This window comes from Myxine glutinosa, chromosome 2, assembly GCF_964187855.1.
Source record: "Myxine glutinosa chromosome 2, kmMyxGlut1.1, whole genome shotgun sequence".
Taxonomy (NCBI): domain Eukaryota; kingdom Metazoa; phylum Chordata; class Myxini; order Myxiniformes; family Myxinidae; genus Myxine; species Myxine glutinosa.
Genome location: NC_136262.1, coordinates 88752741 through 88778724, shown reverse-complemented (window position 1 = coordinate 88778724; position 25984 = coordinate 88752741). Strand labels below are relative to the sequence as shown.

The following is a 25984-nucleotide window of genomic DNA, read 5'->3' as shown; positions in this document are numbered from 1 at the left end:
GAGCTGTGTTTCCTGGGTTTGATTTCCCCATCTTGCAATAAACTGTCAGATTTGGAGCTGGATGCTTCGCAGGTCCGGTCTTGCATCACAAAGTGTGCCCTCCCTCAGCCATTAAGCTGGGTGTCATCTCCGAACATGAGTTGGATGATGTTCATATCACATGGCGTCTGGCACAAAGAGTACGCATGTTATATCCCCTGTATCCTGTGAACTGATGATAAAACCTGCCTCAATCAGCTCCTGCCTTTTCAGCCTGGCCGTCTGGTTTGTGAAAATCCTGACCCAAACTTCCACCCCGGCTGACCCCACAATAAGTTGGATGAATTGGGGCCGATTGGGGAATTGGAGTATTTCCTTGTATTCCACAGCCTGTCATCTTGGTTTTACCCAGAATGCTTTGCCCAGCATTCATCCCTTCCTGGATAAGTTTATTCTGTGAGACAATAATAAATGTAGATGCACAAAATTTCACTATTTAACTGTTCATTTTTTACGTATTCACACATTAGCTCCTAACCACCTGCAAGTCTTTCAACCGCAGCTTGGAGTACTGCTCGCCCCTCTAGGCTACCTCCCCTGCCTCACACCTTACTCAGTTTGATACCATGGAAACCAAAGCTTCCAGATCATTGAAATCTCTCATGATTAAACTGAGTCTTTGGGCCTATCACTTTGTCATTGGCAAAAGGTCGGTGGTCTCTATCTTCTTCCATCTCCTTTCTGGTCTTGCACCCTCTGCCTTCTCCGTGCTTTGTCCCCCCCCCCCCCCCCACCCCCCTTATGTACCTGCAGGTCGCACGCGATTCACCAGCAAAGCCCTTTTGGTGAAACTCCCAAAATCCCGAACCATTGCTCCTCTCTTTCTTGGCTGTGGAACCACATTCCACACTCTTCCATCTCATTTATCCCCAAGGTCTTCAAGACTGCTGTTCACCACAACCTCAAATCATCCCCCATTATTCAAAACCATGATCTTTTCTATACCCGTGAAACCACCCCCACTCCCTCACCCCCTCCCCCCCATATTTTGCTTTTGTATCCATCTTGTCCACCCCTTGCGTTCTCCCCGACCTATCATCGTTGTACGTGTCCATTGTTTGTCCCTCTCTGCCTACTTTCTCCCTCCGCCCTGGTTTTGGCATTTTCCCCTTCTCCTCCTGCTGTTCCCTTTGTTACGTTGCGTCCTGATACATTCTATGGTCTAGCTCTTCCATGAGTCATGACCATGTATACAAAAAAAAGACCAATAGTCTAACATCAGCGTAGCCTGGCTTAGATCTGCTGAGTGGAGGGTTTGCTGTCCCCTATTCATGTGAACAGATCTTCAGCTGTAATTGGTGGACATTTGTGAGGGTCAGACATACATCTGACGGACAGACAAACACTGTTCCAGATGGCATTTCTCTATGGGTTCTGCCATAAAGATATGGCTGTCGAACAACATGACCGATGACGTCATTAATTGTTTTTTTTTCCCAACCAATCGATCACTAGATCATGCTCAATAAATTTCATACTGATCAGATCAAGCGTTCCACTTGTCAATTTATGACGTCATAATGAAGGCACCTATCCTTATCATTAAAATATGTTATTCCCCATGGAGAGTACTTTACAATTAGCCACCTTTCACTTTATTTCAGAGCGGTTTTGAAGATTTGAGGTGCAAAGTTTTTCCATTTTTCCAAGAGGTCGCCCCATACCACGTGATCTATGACGTCATACTTGTCATTAAATTTTTTTTACAGGAGGAGGCGCTCCAATGGTGAAAATTTCGTGTCGATCAGACCAACTGTTGCAGAGAGAACGAATTTTAAAGGGAATAAACCCGGAAAACGCCAGCGGAAGGGACATACATGCATTCACCGGACGGACGGACAGACGCTATTCCAGGCTGCATTACCTTACGGGCCACACGCAGTGAAAACTCGAAAGCATCTGAAAATGCAAAACACGTCCACGTCTGCTTTGTATTTGGACTTATTTTTCTTCCGTCTGCTCAACATGACAAACAGCTTTAAAATTTCAAAAAGATTGCCCATTTTTGGCAACCTTGACATTTTGACCTCAAAATGCAACAGGTTTCAGTGATTCAATATGCAATCCTTGCTCAACTTTCAAGTCGATCAGATAGCAACTGACTTTTGTGACCTTGACTTTTGACCTTCTTGAGAGAACGCAGGTTACACTAAATGAATTGGGTCATTGTGTCACTGACATTCTGATATTTTAGGCAACCTTGACCTTTCGATCTAAAAAAAACAAAAACAATCAGCTTCTTGCTTTTGAATGGTAAACCAATTCAATGACCCAATATGCAAATTCTTAAAATTTTTAAATTATAAATTTGTCTTCTCCATATTCTCATAATGAAGCTTTGTTGAAAACTTGATGACAAAAGCTGAAATGGCAAAAAGGTTACGGCCTGTACAGACAGACACAGACACACAGAAGTGATTGCAAAACCCCGTCTTCCACTGCATGGGGAACGGCTAATAATAATCTATATATATAAAACACTGTGTGTGTGTGTGTGTGTGTGTGTGTATGTGTGTATGTGTGTGTGTGTGTGTGTGTGTGTGTGTGTGTGTGTGTGTGTGTGTGTGTGTGTGTGTGTGTGTGTGTGTGTGTGTGTGTGTGTGATGTTACCGATAGACTCCTAAACGGAGAGGCTTATGTGCTTGATATTTGACATAGCCATGGCCATTGAGCGTGGGACGAACATGGCCGAACTCAAAATATTTGACGATCCATATTTTTTATTCATATTTACCTCAGCGCATTTCAGCGCACGGAATCAACGGAAACAGAGCAGGTGGGCGCTGATTCGCTCAGAGCGATCACGTGATGACGCTATGACGCGATGACGCGATGAACGATATGACGCTATGAACGATATGACGCTATGACGCTATGAAAAAAAAAATCGCTATGACGCTATGAAACGCTATGACGCTATGAACGCTATGACGCTATGAAAAAAAAATCGCTATGACGCTATGAAACGCTATGAAAAAAAAAATCGCTCGCTTTGCCAAGGGGCTCGCTCCCCCCCCAGCCCCGCTCCCCTCCCCTGCCCCGCCCGGCAATGCCGGGTACTTCTGCTAGTAATTAATAATTGAAACTGCAAGCAGTGATGCAGGACCCAAGCCATGACGTCATACATTTGGTTTTGTTTTTCATTGCCAAACCATGTGACCGATCAAAAATAAAATTCATATTCAAGTTCCTATTGTTGCGCAAATGACGCAAACAATGTTTCGTGTTAATTGGACAAATTTTTTTTATCTCAACGTTGCTGGCAAACTGCGACACTGATGATGTCATATTTAACAACTCTTTTGTACCACGGGTAGATTATCTTAATCTGACAAGTATTGAATCGATAGCATTTGTGGTTTCAGAGAAAATGTTTTTTTTTTCAAGTTATCGCTTTTAAATCCATGGTGATCATGGTGATCGCAAAATCAAAATTCGGAATAGATTGCATTAACTCCTTCACCCCAACATTCCTGTGAGGTTTCAACTTAATCGGAGCAGCAGTTCCGAAGAAATAGCTTTTTTCAGTAATATCAACATGCAGAAGTGCTTCAAGATGACGTCACCTATGTCATCATCAATTTTCACCAATTTTGTTTTTTTTCATAACCAGAACATTTGACTGATCAAAAATAAATTTCATATTCAAGTTCTTATTGGTACATAGATGCCACAAAAAATGTTTCGTGTTAATTGGAGATTTTTTTTTTTTACATCAACGTAGCTGCCAAACCGCTTCACCGATGACATCATCTTGAACAACATTTTTGCACCATTGGTAGAAGATCATAACCTCACAAGAATCGAATCGATAGCATTTGTGGTTTTGGAGAAGATTTCGGAGAAGATTAAATAAAAAAAAGTTTGGTTAAATCAAAGCTGGTTGCCATGGTGATTGCAAAATCAAAATTCAGAAAAAAGATGGCATCAATTCCCATTGGCCCAAACATTCTCGAAAAGTTTCAACTTAATCGGAGCAATGATGCCGACGCTACAGCTTCCACAAAACTCGGCGGAAAGAATAATAAGTCTAATACCAATAGGAGACCCAGTCTTTCCATATACTCGGTCCCTTAATAATAATAAAATTAAAGAACTCCAGTTTCTGTCCCACAATCTGAAAGCTCCAGACTGTTGTCTCCCTTTACCATTCCCTGTTAAATAAAGATTTAAACATCAATGCAAGTATCTTCATCGGCAAAGTACAAAAAAACAAAAACGTTTGTAACTGGAATGACCAAAACACTGAGGGCCGAATTTACGAAAGACAAAAGGTGTTAAAGAGTTAGACGCATGTAGAATTACTAATTGTGCGATGATCACCCATTCAAAGTGAATTGTCTATCGCCGAAGAGTGTCATGCACGATCAAAACCTAGTCACAAGCTTTTGGATAACAAACTTTGTACACGTTGGCGAGGGCATGTTTAAGAGTGTGTTTCAGGCCTTGAATCAAGAATCTGGTAAAAATGGTATCGTTAGAACTGCAGTTGTACTCTCATATACTTCCTGGTAGTTTAAGTTAACTTTACAATCACTATTAGGGTATGGAAGGAGTGGCAAAACATCACCAGATCTGCATACATCATAATTAGATAGCCACTAATTAAGTTATACTGCGTATACAACCCAAACATAAAACATGACAAGTCAGGAGACGACGATGGTTCACGAGCGAGCGGTATTCTTCGGTTCGATTTCGAAAATTCGGTTCGATTCCGACAACTTTGAAAATTTGACCTTTGTGACCTTGAAATGTCAAAACGAAGGTTACTGACCTTGAAATGAGATAGAAAATAATATATAATCAGTTATGAGGTTAGTTAGCTACACAATACCGAAAATTCGGTTCGATTCCGACAACTTTGAAAATTTGACCTTTGTGACCTTGAAATGTCAAAACGAAGGTTACTGACCTTGAAATGAGATAGAAAATAATATATAATCAGTTATGAGGTTAGTTAGCTACACAATACCGAAAATTCGGTTCGATTCCGGCAACTTTGAAAATTTGACCTTTGTGACCTTCAAAGGTCAAAGATTCTGAAATTTGTTGGAAAACTTGTATTTCATGATGTATGTGATAATATAAGATAATGTACGACATTTCACCCTATCAGGAAGCGAACAATGTAATAAAACCATCAAAAATCGACTTTTCTAAATTTTGTGACCTTGTGACCTTGACCTTGGGGCGAAAATGAAAAATCGAGCTCCGTGGGGCTAGACACATGATATTGGCCTAACCAAATACCGAAACCCCTGTCAGATTCCACCAACTCCTCGGAGAAGATGTAGCTTGAACTCGATTACCCCCTAAAAAGACATCTTTTTCGGGCGTCCCTCCGCCCACAATGGGCGCAGTACGCCCACTCCAGACAGGACACAACTAGATCATGATATCAACCTCCCACCCAAGATTCATCAAGATCGGATGATATCATCAGGAAGTTATGCTGCGGACAGACAGACACACACACAGACATGACGAATATAGTGGTCACTTGATAACTCGTGAACCAATAGATGTTTAAATAACTACCGGCGATCACTTCAATCCAGATTACCCAGAGTGGCATACATGTGGGAACCATAGCCCGGATGCAGAGATTGTACACATTCACAGATTATCTTATCCATGATCAATGGTTGGAAGGATGGATGAGTGGAAGGAAGGATGGATAACCTCGAAGGAGGGATGGATGTATCTCTCGGAGGAATCCTTTTGTTGGCTGCTGAATCTAATGCAAGATGACATGGATCAACCTACGATGAGGAGCAATGGGCTAAATCCCCTCCAACAATTGTCCGTGGCGCTGTGATTCTATGTAAGTGCATCATTTCAATTGGATGTTGCAGATATGGGCGGAGTTTCACAGGCTAATCGGTGGTTTAGGTACACACAACTAAACGGCCGTTTATCTCCCTTTGTAAATTGCTGTTTAGACGTGCGTTTTGCTGCGCCGGGTACAGCGATGTTTTTGTCCACATTTAAGGGATGTGCGTGTGTTAACAAGACGCTCACGAAACGCCTTTCGTAAATTCGGTCCTCAATGTTCAAGAAAAAGGTTTAGTAAAAATTCTTCAGGGCTCATCAAGGTTTATGGTTCATTTTATTTTCCAAATCTATATTATAAACGGAGCTGTGCGTCTGTCTGTCTGTTTGTTTGTCACCGGCCTACAGGTCACAATTCTAAACCGATCGTCACGAAACTTCACCGAGTTGTAGAGGTCTTCACAATTGAGAAGCCGATTGATTGAGGTCAAAGGAGGAGGTCGAATTTCTAAAATCGCCATTTTAAAATCCGATTGACTTGAAAATTGAACAGCATTTGTATATTGAGTCACTATATTGGGAATGCAACTATTTTTGATGTCAAAAGGTCAAAGGTCAACTCGAGGTCAAATTTACAAAACCATCAATTTTCATCTGAAAAATCGTCGCTTTTCATCCTTTTAACCCGAGCTTTGATCGAGATCGTCAATTTTAATCTGGATGAAATGGACAATTTGATGGATCAATGTCATCCTTTTTTGGGGCATGCTGATCCATGCAAGTATCGGTGGATTTTGCAAGTATCGTGCTCTGCATGACATCTTCTTGTTTGTTTGTTTGTTTGTTGTGTTATAACTTGAGAACGGATTAATGGATTTCAATAAATCCAACTACGGTGGATTCGGGTAACTCTCGGGAAAGTTTGTGATCCAATTTTTTTTTTTAAATGGGTACATGGTCACGTGCGTCAAAACTGCAAATGCCAACACGTGACGTTGGTTACACCTGCACGGAGAGAAGGATCTCCCAGGAATCCTTTTTTTTTTCTTCCCCCATACATTAGCCATCGAAGTAGGAAGTAGAAGCCATAGGGGACTGTTATTTCCGTCAGCGAAGCGACGGATCTTATATTCTCGTGAAAGTTAAAATATTTTCCACATTTAAAAGTGCTTAACGTTGAGCCACAAAACCTAAAACATTTCAGTGATTTGGTTCTGTAAGAATTGTGTTTACAGGTGCATCTGGATGAATAGAAAAATACTTACATTTGGGGTGTCAGATGATGTCTCGCTACTGGTAGGAGGAATGAGGCAGAGAATCAGACTGAATGCTGCATTCAATATGCCTGCACAAACAGAGCTTCTCACCACATCAGGGGCAACACAACAACCATGACAACAGCTCAAAATAAGAAAAAACTGTCACACACTGCTCATTTACCTGGCCGAGTACACACTGTCTTTTTAATCCTCTCGGCCAAAGTCATCTCTTTTTAACAATGGATCAGCATGTCACATTGACGGCATCTTGAGTCTCAACTCGGTAACAAGTGTCTCCAAGATGGGCTAAAGAAAATCCACAGGATCTTGTCCACAACCAAGGGTCCAAGGGTAATGACCCATGTCTTGAGAACAAAGACCATGGTTTGTGTCTTCATATATATATATATATATATATATATATATATATATATATATATATATATATATATATATATATATATATATATATATATATATATATATATATTGTTACGGATCGCGGATTAGATGTTATTTACCGAGCGGTGGTATTGCCGCGACCTAACAGTTCCCCCGATTCTTCCCCAACTCACCCGATTCCACCCGAACGTTGGCCAAATCGCGCTACGCTAAATCAATGATTGGAAAGGACACAACGACTGGGATAAATGAAACGACGCAAGGGGTACAGTTCTCAAGACCTCCGGAGGAGGGTATAATTAGTGGTGGAGAAAAGGGGTAGATTACAAGGTAGAGTGAGGTAAAAGACACAGAAGAGATGGGCACTTAAATACAATCTTATCTTATCCCAGACAGACCACAGACAAACGGAACAAGGCTGACTTACACAGGGATTGATGGCAGGAAGGGACAGGCAGTCGATAGCACAAGGTGCACCTTGGCTCAGGGACAGGATAAAGCACGGTCCAGTCCAGAGATGCGGGGAGGTGGCACAGCGCTCGGAAGGGACGTCTCTCTTGCTTCAAGCTCAGCGCGCCTCTGACGTCACCACTCCCTCGGCTGCGCATGCTCAACGGGGAGTGACACGCCCTCGGCTGGTTGGCTCCGCCCCAGATGGGACCGGTCCGCCGCTTCCATTGGGTGCGGGGGTTACCGGGCTCCGCCCTTGACGAGGAGCTGACAGGGAGCCCCTATTTGGTAACCCCGTCGAGCACATGTTTGATGGCGGCTCGTGGGGAAGGCCTCGTGCCCTCCCAACACCCCCTACCAACCAAGCCGGAGTGAGGACGCGCACTCCCTGTGCACGCCGCCGCCGTTGCTGTTGTTGTTGTTTCTGAACCGTGAGGAAGAGCTGCGGGGAGGTATTGGGAGGTCCTAAACTTCCTAACGGTGCCATACAATCACATTCTGGTGCAACGAAGGGTCAGAATTAATGGAAACGAATCCTTAACTGACATAGACTAAGAATAACTAGCAAGATGTCCTATAGTTGTCTACGTGAGATGCGGTGGACTTGGATGCGACATTTAATGGGGGGAAATAGGGGGAGGTCGGGTCTACAGAGTGTTGTTTACAGAAAATGGGACTAGGGAATGGGGGATTGGGGATAGTTGGGAAGTATTGAGGAAATAGGGGAATATTTACAAGCGGATATGGATGGATGCAAATCCCATATCCGCAACATTGCACTCTTCTCTACCTCGGGGCGTCCCGACCCGATAAATTTTTACCTACTTTAGTGTGGCACTCAGATGTAGTTCCCTCTACTATTAACTCAACCCTGAGTGCGACAGTTTTACAGATGTTCACAAATGAGTAAATATGTCCCCCTGCGACGTTGCACCCTTCTACTAACAGAAACACACCCACAGGATAACCAAATCTCGCGAGATCTCGGAGACGGTGGGAGGGATTTTCGAAGCTCCACACGGTCTCCACGTTTTTCGAAGTTAAGTCTGTTCACAATTGTATTTTGTCGAAACTGTATTTATCTTTCGGTGTGTGAAGTTATTGTGTGCAACTTTGGTTGTTTCTCGGTGTTTATCTTTCATAAATTGATCGTCTGTTTGCCGTGTCGTGTCTTGAGGCCTTGTACAGTGTGCACTGTACAACCTTGAGGCTTTGTTTTTCTCTCAGCGGTCCGTCGTTTGTGATCCAATAACTTTCGTTCTCTGTATTCCCAGGCTTTTCACCCATAGCCTACTTCCTTGTGTAAATCTCAACTCAAAAAAAAAAAAAAAAAAAAAAAAAAAAAAAAAAAAAACATTTCCTTCTCTGTTCTCATTCGTTTATTCATTCTTATTCGTTCGTTCGTTCTTCGACCACGTGTTTCTCCCCCATTTCCCCAGATAGTTTTCACTCATTAACCTTCAATGTTTACACTTTCCCCTCAAGTTATGGATTCCGTCATATTTTATAACACCTTTTTCTTCTTCTTCTTCTTTAAAAGGCTGCTTTCGACTTGCTCACCAAATCAATTCATCCCAAAAAAAATATCCATCTCCTATAGTGCCTTTTTTCTACATTCCCTAAACTCTCCTGCACTCCATCCTCCATCCAGCGTCCTTAAACGTATTTTTAACTCGAAGGTCACAAGAAACTCATTTTGCAATAAATGTTCGTTTCCCATAAATCGTACACTTTCAAAAATCCAATCTCACCCCTCCCCTCCAAATCTTCCCCATAACCCCTCCCCTCCAAATCTTCCCCATCACCCCTCCCCTCCAAATCTTCCCCATCACCCATCCCTTTCAAATCTCCCCCCCTTGCCCCCTCCCTCCTAAACTACCCCCTCACCCCTCCCCGCCAAGACGCCCCCTCGCCCCTCCCCTCCTAGACTCCTGCCTCACCCCTCCCCTCCAAATCTCCCCCATATCCCATCCCTTTCAAATCCCTCCCCTTGTCCCTTCCCTCCCAAACTCCCCCCTCACCCCTCCCCTTCAAATCTCCCCCCCCTCATTGCTTCTCAATTTCCCCCCTCTCACTCCCCCTCCTCAAAGCATCCTCCCCGCTTCTTCCCCCTTCAAACTCTCACCTCCATCTCCCCCAACCTTCTGCCTCGCTCTTCCCCCTCCTCAAATAACACCTCATTGTGGCTCACCCAATCACCATCAAACCTTTTGTCCGCCCCATCCTTCCCTTTCTCCGAGCTATTCTGAAACCTCTGACACACCTTCAACAGCTCTCCCTATCTCTTCCACCTCTTCCACATCTTACCCTACCCCTCCTCCCCCCTGTTCTGTATCTGATGCTCCCCCTTCCTCTTCATTAACGGTATGGACCTCAAACATCCGGGGCCTTCGTTCAAACTTAACTGATCTCTCCATACAGGTTGCTTCTGTCAAACCAGACGTGATCTGCTTAACAGAAACTTTCCTCCTTTATGATGTCTCTGATTCCATAGTATCTCTCCCGGGCTACTCCCTCCTCCGGTATGATAGACCTGAGCCTCGTCCTGGAGGCGGGGTTGCTATCTTTATCAAAAACTCTCTTCCTCACTCGCCCTGCACTGCACTCTCTCCACCTCACCCCCAGGAATACCTCTGGCTACGGCTTCCCCTTCGCTCCCACCTCTTGTTCATATGTGTGTTGTACCGTCCACCAAACAGTGATGACTCCATCTACATCTCGCTGTCTGATGATATGGACCAACTTCTATCTACTCATCCCAACTCTCTCTTCCTCATATGTGGTGATTTCAATTGTCACCATGCCAGTTGGCTGGGTGTGGGTACCTCTCTCACCAGCCATGGCTCTTCAGCAAAGGACTTCTGCGACTCACTGGGACTGACACAATCTGTCAATTTCCCGACCCGGATCTCAGTCAACGGAACATCTTCTCTTCTGGACTTGGTTATGACTAACTTCCCTGAAAATGTCTGCTGCTCTTCTTCTGCTCCGATCGGATCATCTGATCATGTCCTTGTTAAAGTGGACATCTCTCTGACCATCCTCAGGGAGCCTGCTCAGCGTCGACGAGTCTGGCATTTCACTCAGGCCAACTGGCACGGTCTTCAAGCAGCCATCAATCATCTGGACTGGTCTCCCATCTCTACCACCTCTGACATCAACTCATCCTGGGAATTCTTCCAAAGTAAATTGCTCTCTCTCATGCACAGATTTATCCCATCTCGTCTTCAGTTGTCATACCCTTCCTCCCGTCCATGGTACACGGAATCTTGTGGTGAGGCTGTTGCCCAGAAACAACTTGCCTTCGTCTCCTGGAAAGCAAATCCAACGGAAGGAAATCTCATTTCCTTTCACAAAGCCCGAAACAAGTGTGTGTCCACCCTCAGGAGAGCCAGGAAACAATATCTCTCCGTTCTCAAGACCGAACTCTCTTATCTGTCTCCCTCTTCCAAATCCTGGTGGCGTCTGGTCAAATCCGTTTCTGGTGTTTGTTCCCCCTCCATCCCCTCCCTTACCTCAAACGGCTACACAGCTGACTCCGCACGTGAAAAAGCTGAATGCCTCAACTCTGTGTTTGCCTCTAAATCTTGTGTCCCAAACCCATCCCTCTCTGTACCCACCATACCCAGTCGTACCCTGCTGCTCCTGGACTCCGTGTCCTTTCCTCCTGACAAGGTGGAAACGTTTCTGTCAACCCTCGACTCTGATTCTGCAACTGGACCCGACGGCATCAGCCCACGGGTCCTAAAATCCTGCTCTGCCGCTCTATCTCACCCTCTCTCTGTTCTCTTCACCCTCTCTTTTGCTCAAGGTCAACTGCCATCTGCTTGGAAATCAGCCAACATCACCGCTTTGCACAAAAAAGGTGCAAAAACAGATCCTAGCAACTACAGACCAATCAGCCTTCTCCCAATTATCAGCAAAGTCATGGAATCCATCATTGCTTCGGATATGAAATCTTTCCTCTTCTCCAATGGCTTGATCTCTGATCATCAATTTGGTTTCAGACCAGGTCACTCTACTCTGGACATGCTGCTTCTGCTGTCTCAACAATGGATGGAGGTCCTCAATGCCAAACAGGAAATTAGAGCTGTCTCCCTCGACATATCACGTGCCTTCGACACGGTCTGGCACCCCGCTCTGCTCACCAAACTCTCCTCCTTTGGTATCCATGGAAATCTCCACGCATGGCTGGCGGACTTCCTCTCTAGTCGTCGTCAACGTGTGGCCCTGAATGGGTTTCTCTCATCTCCTCTTCCTGTTCAGGCTGGAGTTCCCCAAGGCAGTGTTCTGGGCCCCGTGCTTTTTCTGGTCTTCATCAATGATCTCTCTGACTCTCTCGAAAATCCTCTCTATCTCTTTGCTGATGACTCCACTCTCTGCCGCTCCATTCCTCTTCCCTCAGATCGGCAGTCTGCTGCCTCCTCACTCTCTGAAGACCTGGACAAAATCACAGACTGGTCAAACAAGTGGAACATGTCTTTCAATCCTGACAAATCTCACACTCTTACTATGTCTCTCTGAAAAGATCGACTGGACAACCCTCCCATCTACTTTCTCAACAATCCTCTCCAAGAAGCTCTGTCGCTCAAGATTTTGGGTCTCACTATCTGCCATGATCTTTCTTGGGAAAACCACATTTCCAAGCTGGCCTCCAAAGCCAGTCGCCGACTGGGCATCCTCCGTCGTGCGAAGTCCTTCCTCGGCACACCTGAGCTCCTCACCACATACAAGGCTTTCATCCGCAGCTCAATGGAATACTGTTCTCCCCTATGGGCCGGTGCTCCTGCCTCACACCTAGCTCGGCTTCACGCTGTTGAAACCAAAGCTTTCAGAATTATTGGAATCTCCCGCGATGAAGCTATCTCTGAGGGCCTTTCACTCACTCACCGCAGGCAGGTAGGTGGTCTTTCTGTCTTCTACCGACTCCTCTCCGGCCTTGCACCCCCAGCTCTCTCTGTGCTCTGTCCCCCAAATATTCCTACAGGTCGCACAAGATCTGCCAGCAACCCTCTGATGGTTAAACTGCCGAAATCTCGGCTCTCTGCTCACCTTCACTCTTTCATTCCTCTTTTCTCCCGCCTCTGGAACAAACTCCCTCACTCCCTTCAATCCCACTCCTCTCTCCAGGTCTTTAAAACAGCTGTTCACCACCATCTCTTATCTTCCCCCATCCAAAACCTTGATCTTTTCTACCCCCGCTAATTCACCCCAGATCCACCTTGTTTGAAATTCCAACTTCTTTCCTGGAAGTCCTGGCAGTGTCCATATGTTTTATACCTCTCCCACCGCCCCCTTCCCATGCCCCCCCCCCCAAAGCCCTCGCCCTCTCTCAGATCTCTCGATGTCTCCATGTCTCTCGGTCCCTGCTCTCAAATGTTGTGTTTGCGTCCTTCCCCCTCTCTCCCCATCTTGTCTACCGCTCCCGATGTTATATGTTTTATGTGTCGGTTTGTCTTTCTGTGTGATTAATGTTCGCTCTTTCACGAGCCTCGATCTTGTATACAAAAAAAAATAAAAATAAATAAATAAATAAATCGCGGAAAGCATCCTCAAACTAAACATACAGCCGGTAGGGAGCATCATTTATACAAGACTGATATTTACACTACGATCCAGGACCTGTTCTTTGAGGAACACATGCAGATGTTATGCATAGGGAGAGCACGCATGCCAGCATCGATACACCAACCCACGAGTGCCCTGTGGCCCTACGGCCTTTAATAATGTGCAGAGCACCCCGTCCAAGCACCAAAAGCACCACCCCATACGCAGTCAGCACCATCCGGTGCACCAATAAAGTGTTCAATAACAATGCACAATTAAGTGTCCATGGTCACCGGTGGTGTCGCAGCCGGCCGATGTTCTGCCGCTGGTCTTGCCTTCATGGAGTGCACTTGGCCTTCTGGCTTCTTTAGAAATAAAGAAAGGCGCCAACCACGTCCATTTCTAAATTGTGGCCGACAGGGGGCCAACTAAAAGTGGTTCACCTGTATGGCATAGGTGCCACGTTGACCCAGAGGTACATCCACGGGTGGTGCTTGACCGCAAAAGAACTGCGGTCCATTGTGGGCGGCCACAAAAATTGCGGTCCATATGGTGTATCGATCCAGGCAGCAAGCAGCGGAAGTACAGGCCCACAACTGCGGAGCCAGCACCTCTCTCTCCTCTCTCTCTGCCCCAAAGCCAGATCCTCGGAGGTGGGAGACAAAATAAGACAAGTGAGTAAGGTGGTAAGGGCGCAAAAGTGCACGCAATATAAGGTAATGCACACTGGGGGCACATGGGAACCAGGTGAGACAGGTACGTTCCTACCGTACGCCACCCCCCCCACCAGGTAACCTACATTGGCCCTCCCTTACCCCTTACTGTATCCACAAAACACAACACTACCCATAAACATCTACTTTACACATCAACAAACGTCCCTACTGTCTTCCCCGTTCCTCCCATAAACCAAATTCGTCTTCTCTCCCTCCTAACCAATCAAATTTGCCATTTCCAACTCTCATCAAAATTTGCCATCTCCAACTCAACATCAAAATTTGCCATCACCAATTCATCATCAGTCCCTCCTAAGGAGGGAGAGATGGAATCACCCCAATGTCTCATCCACGTCGTGATGCGTCTCACAAATCCACACAGCAATTCTCCTTTCCTGCAACACAGAACAAAGGAACACAGGTGTGGAGTCATCATCATCACCTCAGGTAAGTGGCTGCGTATGGTGCGACAGGTTCATCAATCCTAACTATTTCCTAAATGACTTTAACAACTTTACATTACCCGGGGTCTTTCCCTGCCAATCCATTGGCCAACTTACACTATGGGTTCTAAAAACCAATTCCCATTGACCAAACTGTGGTGCTTCTCAAGTTGGGGTCTCACTCCCCCGATTCAACACTCGGTGCCCCCGCACAATTTCGGTGGCTGGGTCGTGTGACGCTCCCAGCTGGTCCGCCCACCTGCACACCTCCACCACTGTTGTTGCCTACCGAGCTCACCTGCTCCTCACCCTAACCTAACTAACTGGGGAAGGCCCTCTCGCACTCTCACCCCCTCAGTGCCCTCTCTGGCACGGGCTGCCCGATCCACACCCGGGATCCTCAGGCACCCACTGACACTAACGGCTCCCAGAGCCCACCTGCGGCCTCACCTGGCCGACATCTAACAGTGGCGGAGTGCCCAACCATTCACACTCATACTAACAGGCCACACGACCAGCCAATTTCACCACACCAATGCACCCATCCACAATACCATTCTGCAACCGCACCACAAATGCCAATATCCAACCACAATTTACCTATACCTTCTAACTATTCTTTAAACTACCCTCCCCGGGTACTCGTGAAAAGGGGTCCACTCTTCCCCCATCCACACCTTCGCACCATGCACACCACTCCGTACCACTTACTCCAACTCTCTCCACACCACTCATTCTCTGCTCCATATATTCCACACACCTGTACTTGCACACCTGTGCTCTCATACTTGGTGCCGCCTGCACCCTTCTCTCCCCCAAGCGCATTCGCGCTGATCCACAACACTCACTACTCATACACTGCTCCACACACCTGTCCAGTTCTCACACAGCATCATCTCATCTAACTACTCCCCTCTGAAACTTGCGCTTCCCAGTCGTCCCTTTAAACTATTGCACTCCCTCGTCATTATCATCCACTCTAATCTACCTGCGTCCCCTCTACAGGTATCCTTGTCACTAACTAACCTTAACGTTACCTAATGTCATCTTCTAGGGCCCTACACACAATATCCTAACCCACCCGGGCTAGTTTTCACTGCCATCAACCCCCTAATCTATAGCGCATTTGCCCCCAATCATGGGAAGGGTGGCAGGGATGCCACCCTTACCCACCGTCATACGGCGCGAGTGGGACCTTGTGGGACCACCTCGTATGTGAGTCGTTGCCCGCCTGCCGGACCCCGTGCGTCGCCCCTTGCGGGGTCAGCGCGGGGCCGAACCGGCCGGGCCCCCACAGTACATTACCCCCAAGGGGCTCCCGTGCCTCCCCTGTCCCTCTAAAAACTACCCCTGTTGGTGTCGATGCATGGGTCACACTTCCGCAACCCGCTACCCATTCCATACCACCACAACCTTGCTCACTCGCACCTCTCCCATCACCGGACCCTCTCGCTCGCACCCTCGTTCCATACCCTCCGGACCAGCCATACACCTCACTCTTGGCCTCTCACGAACATCCGGGTCCATCTCGACCCCCAAGCTTATTAAATCACCTGGCGCATCATACACACGACCATATTGGTCACCACTTACACCGGGTCCTCTTTCTCTTCGCTTCTCCTCCATCACCTGCGAATCCCTCATCCGGTTAATGAGCACATCATCACGATCCGAACACAGACTTTGGACCAATTCTTTTACTTCCTCCTTTATCTCTTTCTTATCCTCTCTCCGTCGCTTCTTAATTTCGCTCACCCCTTCTTCCACTTCTTCTAATTTCTGCTTCACCTCCTTCATCTCCTCGTGCGCCCCCTTAAGTTCTTCCTCTAACTCCACCTTATTTTTTTCTATATGCTCCCGCACCTCCCGCTCTTTAACCTCCATCACCTCTACCACCTTGTTCATTTTCCTCGTCAGGTCCTCATGTACCGTCTGACACTCTTTTTTAATTACCCCAACGTCCTTTTTCATCTCCTTCTGTGTCGATTTTAAACCCTCTATTACCGCTGTGTTCTTCTTTACCTGGTCCCCCAACTCCTTTTATCCCACTGTCAGTTGTTCTACTCCCAGCGTCAACTCCTCTATACCACCTTGCAATTTTACAGTCCCCTTTCTCACCTCCTTCTCCATGCGCTCCTTACAGTGCCTCACCTCCTCGCGCACTCCTCCGACCTCCTCACTCACACCTCTTCTGATCTCTTCTCCCATCACTTGCATCTCCTGCCCAGATGCCACCCTCATCTGCTCCATTTCCTCCCTGTGAGCATCCAATTTAGTTTCTACCCCCATTCTGACCCCCTCTATCTGCTGCCCCATTTTTTAAACTTCCCTTTCCGTTTGGTCCCTCATGTCCCTCAATTTGCCTTCCATACTGTTTTCTAACCCCTCCAACCCCTTTTTCATCCCTTCCATTTGATTCTCTTGAGCGGCCATTCTGTTTTCTACCCCCGTTAACCCCTCCTGTATTTCCCCTAATCTATTGTCTAATCCCTCTATTCTACTCCCTAACCCTCCGATCTGGGCCCCCATGTCATCCCTCAATTTCTCGCTATTGGACCCCATCCTTTGTTCTAACCGTTCCCCCATTTCTCCCATTTTGCCCCCCATTCTGCCCCCCAATCGCTCACTATCAGCCCTCATTTGCTCACTATCAGCCCTCATTTGCTCACTCTGAGCATCCATCCGATTCCCCATTACCCCCATTTGGCCCTCCAATCGCTCCCCCTGAGCATCTATTTTTGCCATCATTTGAATCATAAAGACTCGCATGTACTCTGGCATCTCTGGCTCGGCTGCCGTGACCACGGGCGCAGCGCAATTTGGTACTGCTACGGTCACGGGCGCGGCAAAATTTGGTGCCGCTACACCCACGTGCGCGAGGACGCCATCTTGTGCGCCCGAAACCTCGTGCGCGAGGACGCCATTTTGCGAACCTGCCGCCCTCACTGCTTCGCTCTCCTCTTGTCCCTCAATTTGGTCCTGGATCGACCCTGCCTCACTCTCCTCTACCGGAACCCAGCCGTCTTGATCTGCCATAGCGCGACTTTCAAAATTCGGGTTTTCCTTAAAAAAAAAACAATTTCCAACTGCTTGTAATTTTGAGCGCGTTAAGCGCGCTTCGGGCCTCGTATCTCACTCCTCGACACCAATTGTTACGGATCGCGGATTAGATGTTATTTACCGAGCGGTGGTATTGCCGCGACCTAACAGTTCCCCCGATTCTTCCCCAACTCACCCGATTCCACCCGAACGTTGGCCAAATCGCGCTACGCTAAATCAATGATTGGAAAGGACACAACGACTGGGATAAATGAAACGACGCAAGGGGTACAGTTCTCAAGACCTCCGGAGGAGGGTATAATTAGTGGTGGAGAAAAGGGGTAGATTACAAGGTAGAGTGAGGTAAAAGACACAGAAGAGATGGGCACTTAAATACAATCTTATCTTATCCCAGACAGACCACAGACAAACGGAACAAGGCTGACTTACACAGGGATTGATGGCAGGAAGGGACAGGCAGTCGATAGCACAAGGTGCACCTTGGCTCAGGGACAGGATAAAGCACGGTCCAGTCCAGAGATGCGGGGAGGTGGCACAGCGCTCGGAAGGGACGTCTCTCTTGCTTCAAGCTCAGCGCGCCTCTGACGTCACCACTCCCTCGGCTGCGCATGCTCAACGGGGAGTGACACGCCCTCGGCTGGTTGGCTCCGCCCCAGATGGGACCGGTCCGCCGCTTCCATTGGGTGCGGGGGTTACCGGGCTCCGCCCTTGACGAGGAGCTGACAGGGAGCCCCTATTTGGTAACCCCGTCGAGCACATGTTTGATGGCGGCTCGTGGGGAAGGCCTCGTGCCCTCCCAACACCCCCTACCAACCAAGCCGGAGTGAGGACGCGCACTCCCTGTGCACGCCGCTGCCATTGTTGTTGTTTCTGAACGGTGAGGAAGAGCTGCGGCGAGGTATTGGGAGGTCCTCAACTTCCTAACGGTGCCATACAATCACATTCTGGTGCAACGAAGGGTCAGAATTAATGGAAACGAATCCTTAACTGACATAGACTAAGAATAACTAGCAAGATGTCCTATAGTTGTCTACGTGAGATGCGGTGGACCTGGATGCGACATTTAATGGGGGGAAATAGGGGGAGGTCGGGTCTACAGAGTGTTGTTTACAGAAAATGGGACTAGGGAATGGGGGATTGGGGATAGTTGGGAAGTATTGAGGAAATAGGGGAATATTTACAAGCGGATATGGATGGATGCAAATCCCATATCCGCAACAATATATATATATATATATATATATACATATACATATATATATATATATATATATGTATGTGTGTGTGTGTATATACAAATATTTATAACCTAGCCGAAACCCGTGGAACATCCACGGAAGGGAGGATGTGGTGTATGGATAGAGTGTATCATTATGGATGGCATAGGGGATTTGCTTGTCCGAGTAAGAGTTAGGAAGAAAGATGAGAATGAAGAGTGCGTATATGAACAACGATCGCTGACACCGGCACAAATGCATGCTCTGGATTGTCCACTCAGTGGACGGCTTGCTTTCGCCTTCGCCTGTCCAATCAGCGGACGGCTTGCTTCGCCTTCGCCCAGCAGACGCCAATATGATGGCGTCGTAAGATGGCGTCGTATCGGCAGTTAATCGGATGCTTTTGGGCCCCAACGTCGGCTAATTCAGATTTTTCGAGTATGTCTGTACGTGATAAACAAAGAGCGCGGTTCGTAGATCGTAAATCCATTAGTGCCGTGGGCATCGGGTCACTGGGTGCGGCGTAAAAGGGATAACAAAGTCGAGTCCTTACGCTATTATTATATAGATAGTGCGAATAGTGCGAATATATATAGTGCGAATATATATACAGTGCATTCAGAAAGTATTCAGACCCCTTCACTTTTTTCACATTTTGTTATGTGAAAATAATTTTTGTCACATTTTGTCATGAAAGCCCGCTTGGAGTTTGCAAAAAAGCACAAAGCACATAAAGGACTCTCAGACTGTGAGAAACAAGATTCTGTGGGATTTCATGTGTCTTTCACTGAGGAGAGCCTTCCGTCTTGCCACTCTGCCATAAAGCCCAGATCGGTGGAGTGTTGCAGTGATGGTTATCCTTCTGGAAGTTTCTCCCATCTCCACACAGGATCTCTGGAGCTCAGCCAGTGACCATCGGGTTCTTGGTCACCTCTATTACCAAGGCCCTTCTCCCCCGATTGCTCTGTTTGGCCGGGCGGCCAGCTCTAGGAAGAGTCCTGGTTGTTCCAAACTTCTTCCATTTAAGAATTATGGAGGCCACTGTGCTCTTGGGAACCTTCAATGCAGCAGAATTTTTTTTTGTAGGCTTCCCAAAAATCTGTGCCTCGACACAATCCTGTCTCTGAGCTCTGCAGGCAGTTCCTTCGACCTCATAGCTTGGTTTTTGCTCTGATATGCATTGTCAGCTGTGAGACCTCATATAGACAGGTGTGTGCCTTTCCAAATCATGTCCAATCAATTGAATTTACCACAGGTGGACTCCAATCAAAGTGTAGAAACATCTCAAAGATGATCAAGAGAAATGGGAGACACCTGAGCTAAATTTCAAGTGTCATAGCAAAGGGTATGAATACTTACGTCAATGTGATATTTCAGTTTTTTCTTTTTAATAAATTTACAAAACTTTCTAAAATCCTGTTTTCTCTTTGTCATTATGGGGTATTGAGTGTAGATTGATGAGGGAAAAAATGAATTGAAACGATTTCAGCATAAGGCTGCAACATAACAAAATGTGAAAAAAGTGAAGGGGTCTGAATACTTTCTGAATGCACTCTATATGTGTGTGTGTGTATGTATATGTATGTATGTATGTATGTATGTATGTATGTATGTATGTATGTATGTATGTATGTTCATCCAGTATATATATTAATCGAAGCAAGGGATGGTTCATCCTGTAGATTATTCTGTTATTTGTGAATTTCATACTTTTGATAGAGCAATTTCATACTTTTGATAGAGCAATTTCATACTTTTGATGCCTGCATTTCCAGTGATGATGTAAGAGTGTTAAATGCCTTCAACGTTAGGGTCCTGACTGCATTTTTATGATGGTCCAATCAGTAGTGATCTATCAACTAAGAATCCTTGTCATGATGCTTAGTCTCCCTCTCTGGTGTTGGCTTAGCGGTTAGGGTGCCAGCTTGGGATCCCAGGATCCTGGGTTCGAATCCCGGTCGATCGCTGAATTAACACCAGGGGGGTTGACTCAGCCTGTCATCCTTCCGAGGTCGGCAAATTGAGTACCAGTTCACTGGTAATTCCTTGTGTGTCACAAGGGGCGACTAACAGGGTTGGTGGCAAGAAGTGCATCCGGCTGTGAAAAAGCAAGGGGACCACGGTGCCAAAAAAAGGCCAACTCCTGCTCTGTGGGGAAAAATGGCCTCTAAAGGTGGTTCAGTCTGCCTCTCTGATTAAAAAAGAAAACTGCCATTTGTGACCTCTCACGGGTTGGTATCTTGCCTTTACAAAAAATTATCTTGAGAAATCCTGTCGTAGCCATTTAAACTTGTGAATATCTGGATCATGTCACCCGTCTTGCGTTGGGCTGACAGGATGGCCGACAGGTACGAACACACCTACCAAGCAATCTCACCTGGGTTCAAAACCCGACCCAGCTGTAAACGGTCATCCTGGTGTTTCACAGGCAGAGTGATTCATCAATGTGTGGACGTTGTAGCTCTCAGACCAGGTGTAGCCACTCCCCCGGACAAACGTATCGCAGACAGACAGACAGAATCACCTACGGAGAATATTATTGTGGATCCCGGGTCTGTCGACGTACTAAGAGGGGGCTTATGACCCCGTTTCCCCTCAGACTCCGAGTCCACAGTGTCGTCGGGCGTGACTAAGTTCACGCCCGACGAGGTGTGAAGCAACTTCAATCGCCAATCTCCCAGCCACGCACTGAAGGGTTACTGGTCACGACACCCAAATACCTTCAAAGACACGTGGCCAGAAAGACAGGGTATTGAACCCCCTCGCAATTCACACCCAGTTCCGATAGAGTGTGCTGAGCGGTTTTGCGCGGGACGAATTGCGGTTGATGGGCCTGACTGAGTAGTCAAATTCGGTTTCGGACGATGCTAGGCCAATAAAGAAAAGACAATACAAATAGGTTGAAAACAACAAAATTTACACGCCATTTATTTACAAGGCACAGAAAAAGAGACGAGAGGCAGTTTGAACAATCCTTACCGAACCTAATCCCAACAGGCGCCTTGCTCACTCACACAGGGAATGAATCACACCGGTTAAACTCGTACCGATGGACGTGCGGACGCTGACTTGGGTCCGCCAGCTCCCGTGCGCAGCACACAAATCGATCCGGACGCGCAGCTTGGAGGACCGGAGGACGAACCGCCGCTTCGAAGTCCGCACGAACGATGATCCAGGACGGATGGATTTCAGCGCAGGAAGGACGAACCAGCACGTTGGACAGCCAGCTTCAAGACGAACGACGAGAGACGTAGCTTGCAGGTCAGAGAGGGTGGCCGGATCAGAGAGAGTTTGAAATGCAATGAGCCCTGGTTTATATCTGACCCTAAAGGCTTTCCAGAATGTTCCACAGCCTCCCATTGGCCGCGGTTGGTCACATGCGGCCATTCCCTCCCACCTCCTTTAGGAAGGTTCCATTCCGCCTTCCCTCTTTCATTCGGGGAGGTTTTACAACCCACCATTGGTCGCCTGCCGGTGACGTCTCCACGGCCCCACATCGGTCGCTTGCTCATGTGGGCTCGACCTGATTGGTCGCCTGCTGTTTACCTGTCATTGGTCACATGGCCTGTTCTTTTAGCCACGCCTCCCTGCACATGAAAATGTCTTCCCTCAACCACACGGAGGTTTGAAATCCTGCCTAACTCAACGCATATTGGTGTGGATTACTAAACATTGGGAGCGGAGCTAATCTTTACATTTAATAAGAAATAACTAACTACTGCAGGCTACATGTTGTCGTGCAATTAACTATAGGGGGTTTGCCTTTATCGCAAAACCACAACAATATAATATAGATATTTGGCTTGGTATTGGTATAAATATATATTCTTGGGCACAAAATAAATTGTACTAGATTTTTGCATCTATTGGTAAAAGTTATTGTTGTTGTTATTGTTATTTTTAACACGTTATTGTTGGTTATCTCCATATATGGGTTCAAGAAGGTGGAACAGAGTCCTCCCAGGTCTCAAAGTATCCCAGGTCAAGTGTGTGCGCAATCTCCCGACTGTCACCGTTTCCAAGATGGAGCGCTGTGCATTTTTGGGTATTAAAAGGTATCTGCCATACAACCGACCAATCTTCAGCTCGAATCAAGTCAAACTGCATGGAGTCCGTACCATAAGGTCTTGTTATGCATATTCGGTGAACCAAGGGTACTGGACTCAACACTCTACCCTACAGGACTCAACTTTCGATTTTGATTCTGCGCCATTATAACAAGTCTGACGTGATGGTCCAGGTGTCTTCACTCTTCGAGAGGTGTTTGCTTAGGCGGTCCCTCGATCCCGGATGCTGTACACTCCATCAGCAGCACTTTCAAAATGCAAAGGAAATGGTGAAGTTTTTAACCTCAGATCGGATCAGGATTTGATTTGCGTTATGATGACAATGTCCGAGCATGATGAGGTTTAGTCCAAACAAGGTCACAACTTCTCTCATCGTCAGAATTTAAACTATCCTCATCTCGGACCATTTAAGCAAGGATATATTATATCTAGAACGATCATTTATGGTGGAAGAATCCATCTATATATTATGTATGCAAAATGAACTTTTTGATTCCCTCTTCCCTCTCCACATTCCCGGTAGCCCATGTTTCCTAGGAAACGCTCCCCCACCCCTCCCCTTTCTCCCCCTTCCTCCACAATAGTTTCTCCACATCTTCCCTCACCTTCCATACTTTTTCTTCCCTCTCTATCATTCCCTCCCTAATTTGAATCGTCATTTGCACCCCCAACAGTTTTTAATACGCAATGTGTGGAGATGGATCTTATAATATCAATATAGTAGTTAAGTCTCTAAATTGTCCAATTGAATAGAACGTAATAGAACATTCTCTTCTTTCGTGACCCGTCTCGCCTGTTTTACTCACACTGGACTTTGACGTGGCACGCCTAGCATATTACGTACGTAACATCTTCCTTATCTCTTATAATTTATATATGTGTATTATATATAAACCGTATTAAGGTTTAAAATGCCCGTTCACTTACGTCTCCGTATCAGCTTCATCTTCTTCCAATGAAACGTACAAGCGTTTCGCGGTCACTGTCGACTTTCATCAAAACAGAACGCGCGCCCTCGGTGCGCTCTCGTTAAGGCTTCCTCTTCCTCCGCACTTTGCTTCCGTCTTCTTCTTCTTATTGTTCACTTGGCGACGAGGTCACATCGATCTTTGCAAATGGTCCGTCAGCGTCACGGATGTTCACACATTTTTTTCAGGTAAATCATTAACCAATGTTTGGGACGACACCGTGTGGCACGTAGACGATGGGCATCTATCTATAATTCCAGTAATCTCTGTGTGTGTGTGTGTGTGTGTGTGTGTGTGTGTGTGTGTGTGTGTGTGTGTGTGTGTGTTTGTCTGTGACCGCTGTTTCTCGACAACCACGGGTCCGATCTAATTGAAACTTGCCAGATATATTGCTGGGGACCTGAGGATGTGCCTTTTCAAGGTTTCATATTAATCGGAGAAGTAGTTACCGAGCTATGGCGATTTATTTACCCGTACTCGCAAGCCGTTCGCTTTGGCTTTGCGAATGGACCAAACCATTTCATGTAAATAGAGGGGGGGGGGGGGGATATAATTTTAGATATATATATAGTACGGGCATGCCCTAGTCTATCTATAATTCCAGTAATCTCTGTGTGTCTGTGTGTGTGTGTTTGTCTGTGACCGCTGTTTCTCGACAACTACCGGTCCGATATACTTGAAACTTGCCAGGTATATTGCTGGGGACCCGAGGATGTGCCTTTTCAAGGTTTGAAATTAATCGGAGAAGTAGTTACCGAGCTATGGCGATTTAGCCGTTCGCCGTTCGCTTTGGCTTTGCGAATGGACCAAACCATTTCATGTAAATAGAGGGGGGGGGGGGGGGGGGGGGTTCTACCGTACTCGCAAGCCGTTCGCTTTGGCTTTGCGAATGGACCAAACCATTTCATGTAAATAGAGGGGGGGGGGGGGGGGTTCTGTGGTCGTTACTGCCACGTGGTTTCAAAGTTTTTTTTTGTTGTTGTTGTTTGCACGCATGTTTTTTTGCACCCACGTACGGGCACGCCCTAGTCTATCTATAATTCCAGTAATCTCTGTGTGTATGTGTCTGTGTGTGTGTGTGTGTTTGTCTGTGACCGCTGTTTCTCGACAACTACCGGTCCGATATACTTGAAACTTGCCAGGTATATTGCTGGGGACCCGAGGATGTGCCTTTTTGAGGTTTGAAATTAATCGGACAAGTGGTTCCCAAGGTATGGTCACCGTACTCGCAAGCCGTTCGCTTTGGCTTTGCGAATGGACCAAACCATTTCATGTAAATAGAGGGGGGGGGGGGGTGGTTCTGTGGTCGTTGCCAATGGACCAAACCATTTCATGTAAATAGAGGGGGGGGGGGGGGTTCTGTGGTCGTTACTGCCACGTGGTTTCAAAGTTTTTTTTTGTTGTTGTTTGCACGCATGTTTTTTTGCACGCACGTACGGGCAAGCATGTACGGGCAAGCACGTACGTGCGGGCACACCCTAGTATGTACAATGCCAGGATACGACCGTAGAGTTCTGGACGAATGGTTATGACGTATAACTATTTTATTACAATAGAGGAAACGTATATGGTTATGTCGTTTTGCATGTATGTTTATATGCGACCAAAACGTATTCTTCTTCAAATCAAATTAACACCCGAAACAGTCCGTGAACTCTTAATTACGTTTAGACTGCTGAGACCCATCAGACATTTGACGACCCTTTAAGTCCCCCCAAGACCCTTTAGACCACCAAATCCCTGAAGACCAAAAATACCCTTAAAGACCCAAAACACCCTTGAAGGCTCAAAAATACCCAAATGGCCCCGAAGACCCATAACACCCCAAATACCCTTAAAGGCCCATAAGATCCAAAAAGACCCAAACACCCTGAAGATCCCAAAGACCTTTAAATATGCCGAAGAACCAAAATACCCCAAAGACCCTTAAAGACCCAGAGGAACCAAAAGACAATTAAGACCCAAAGGTTCCTGAAGACACAGAAGACCCAAAACACCCCAAAGACCCAAAATACCCTTAAAGGCCCAGAGGATCCAAAAG

At 46.6% G+C, this 25984-nt stretch overlaps 1 protein-coding gene across 2 annotated transcripts in view; it reads right to left on the bottom strand.

The window, feature by feature from the left end:
• Positions 1-24103, bottom strand: part of LOC144890618 (uncharacterized) — a 33949-nt gene extending 9846 nt beyond the window's left edge. The window contains exons 1-2 of one of the 2 annotated variants that reach the window (XR_013622319.1): positions 23903-24033; positions 7080-7159 (exon numbers count right to left, since the gene is read on the bottom strand). Coding sequence is in view for 1 of the 2 variants with exons in the window: in XM_078771204.1 (XP_078627330.1) it covers positions 7080-7159; positions 23903-23921 (99 nt within the window). In the remaining variant the exon portion in view is untranslated. Of the gene's footprint in view, positions 1-7079; positions 7160-23902 lie in introns of both variants that reach the window. The other variant, XM_078771204.1, reaches the window with a different exon arrangement.
• Between the last annotated feature and the right edge of the window lie 1881 nt (positions 24104-25984).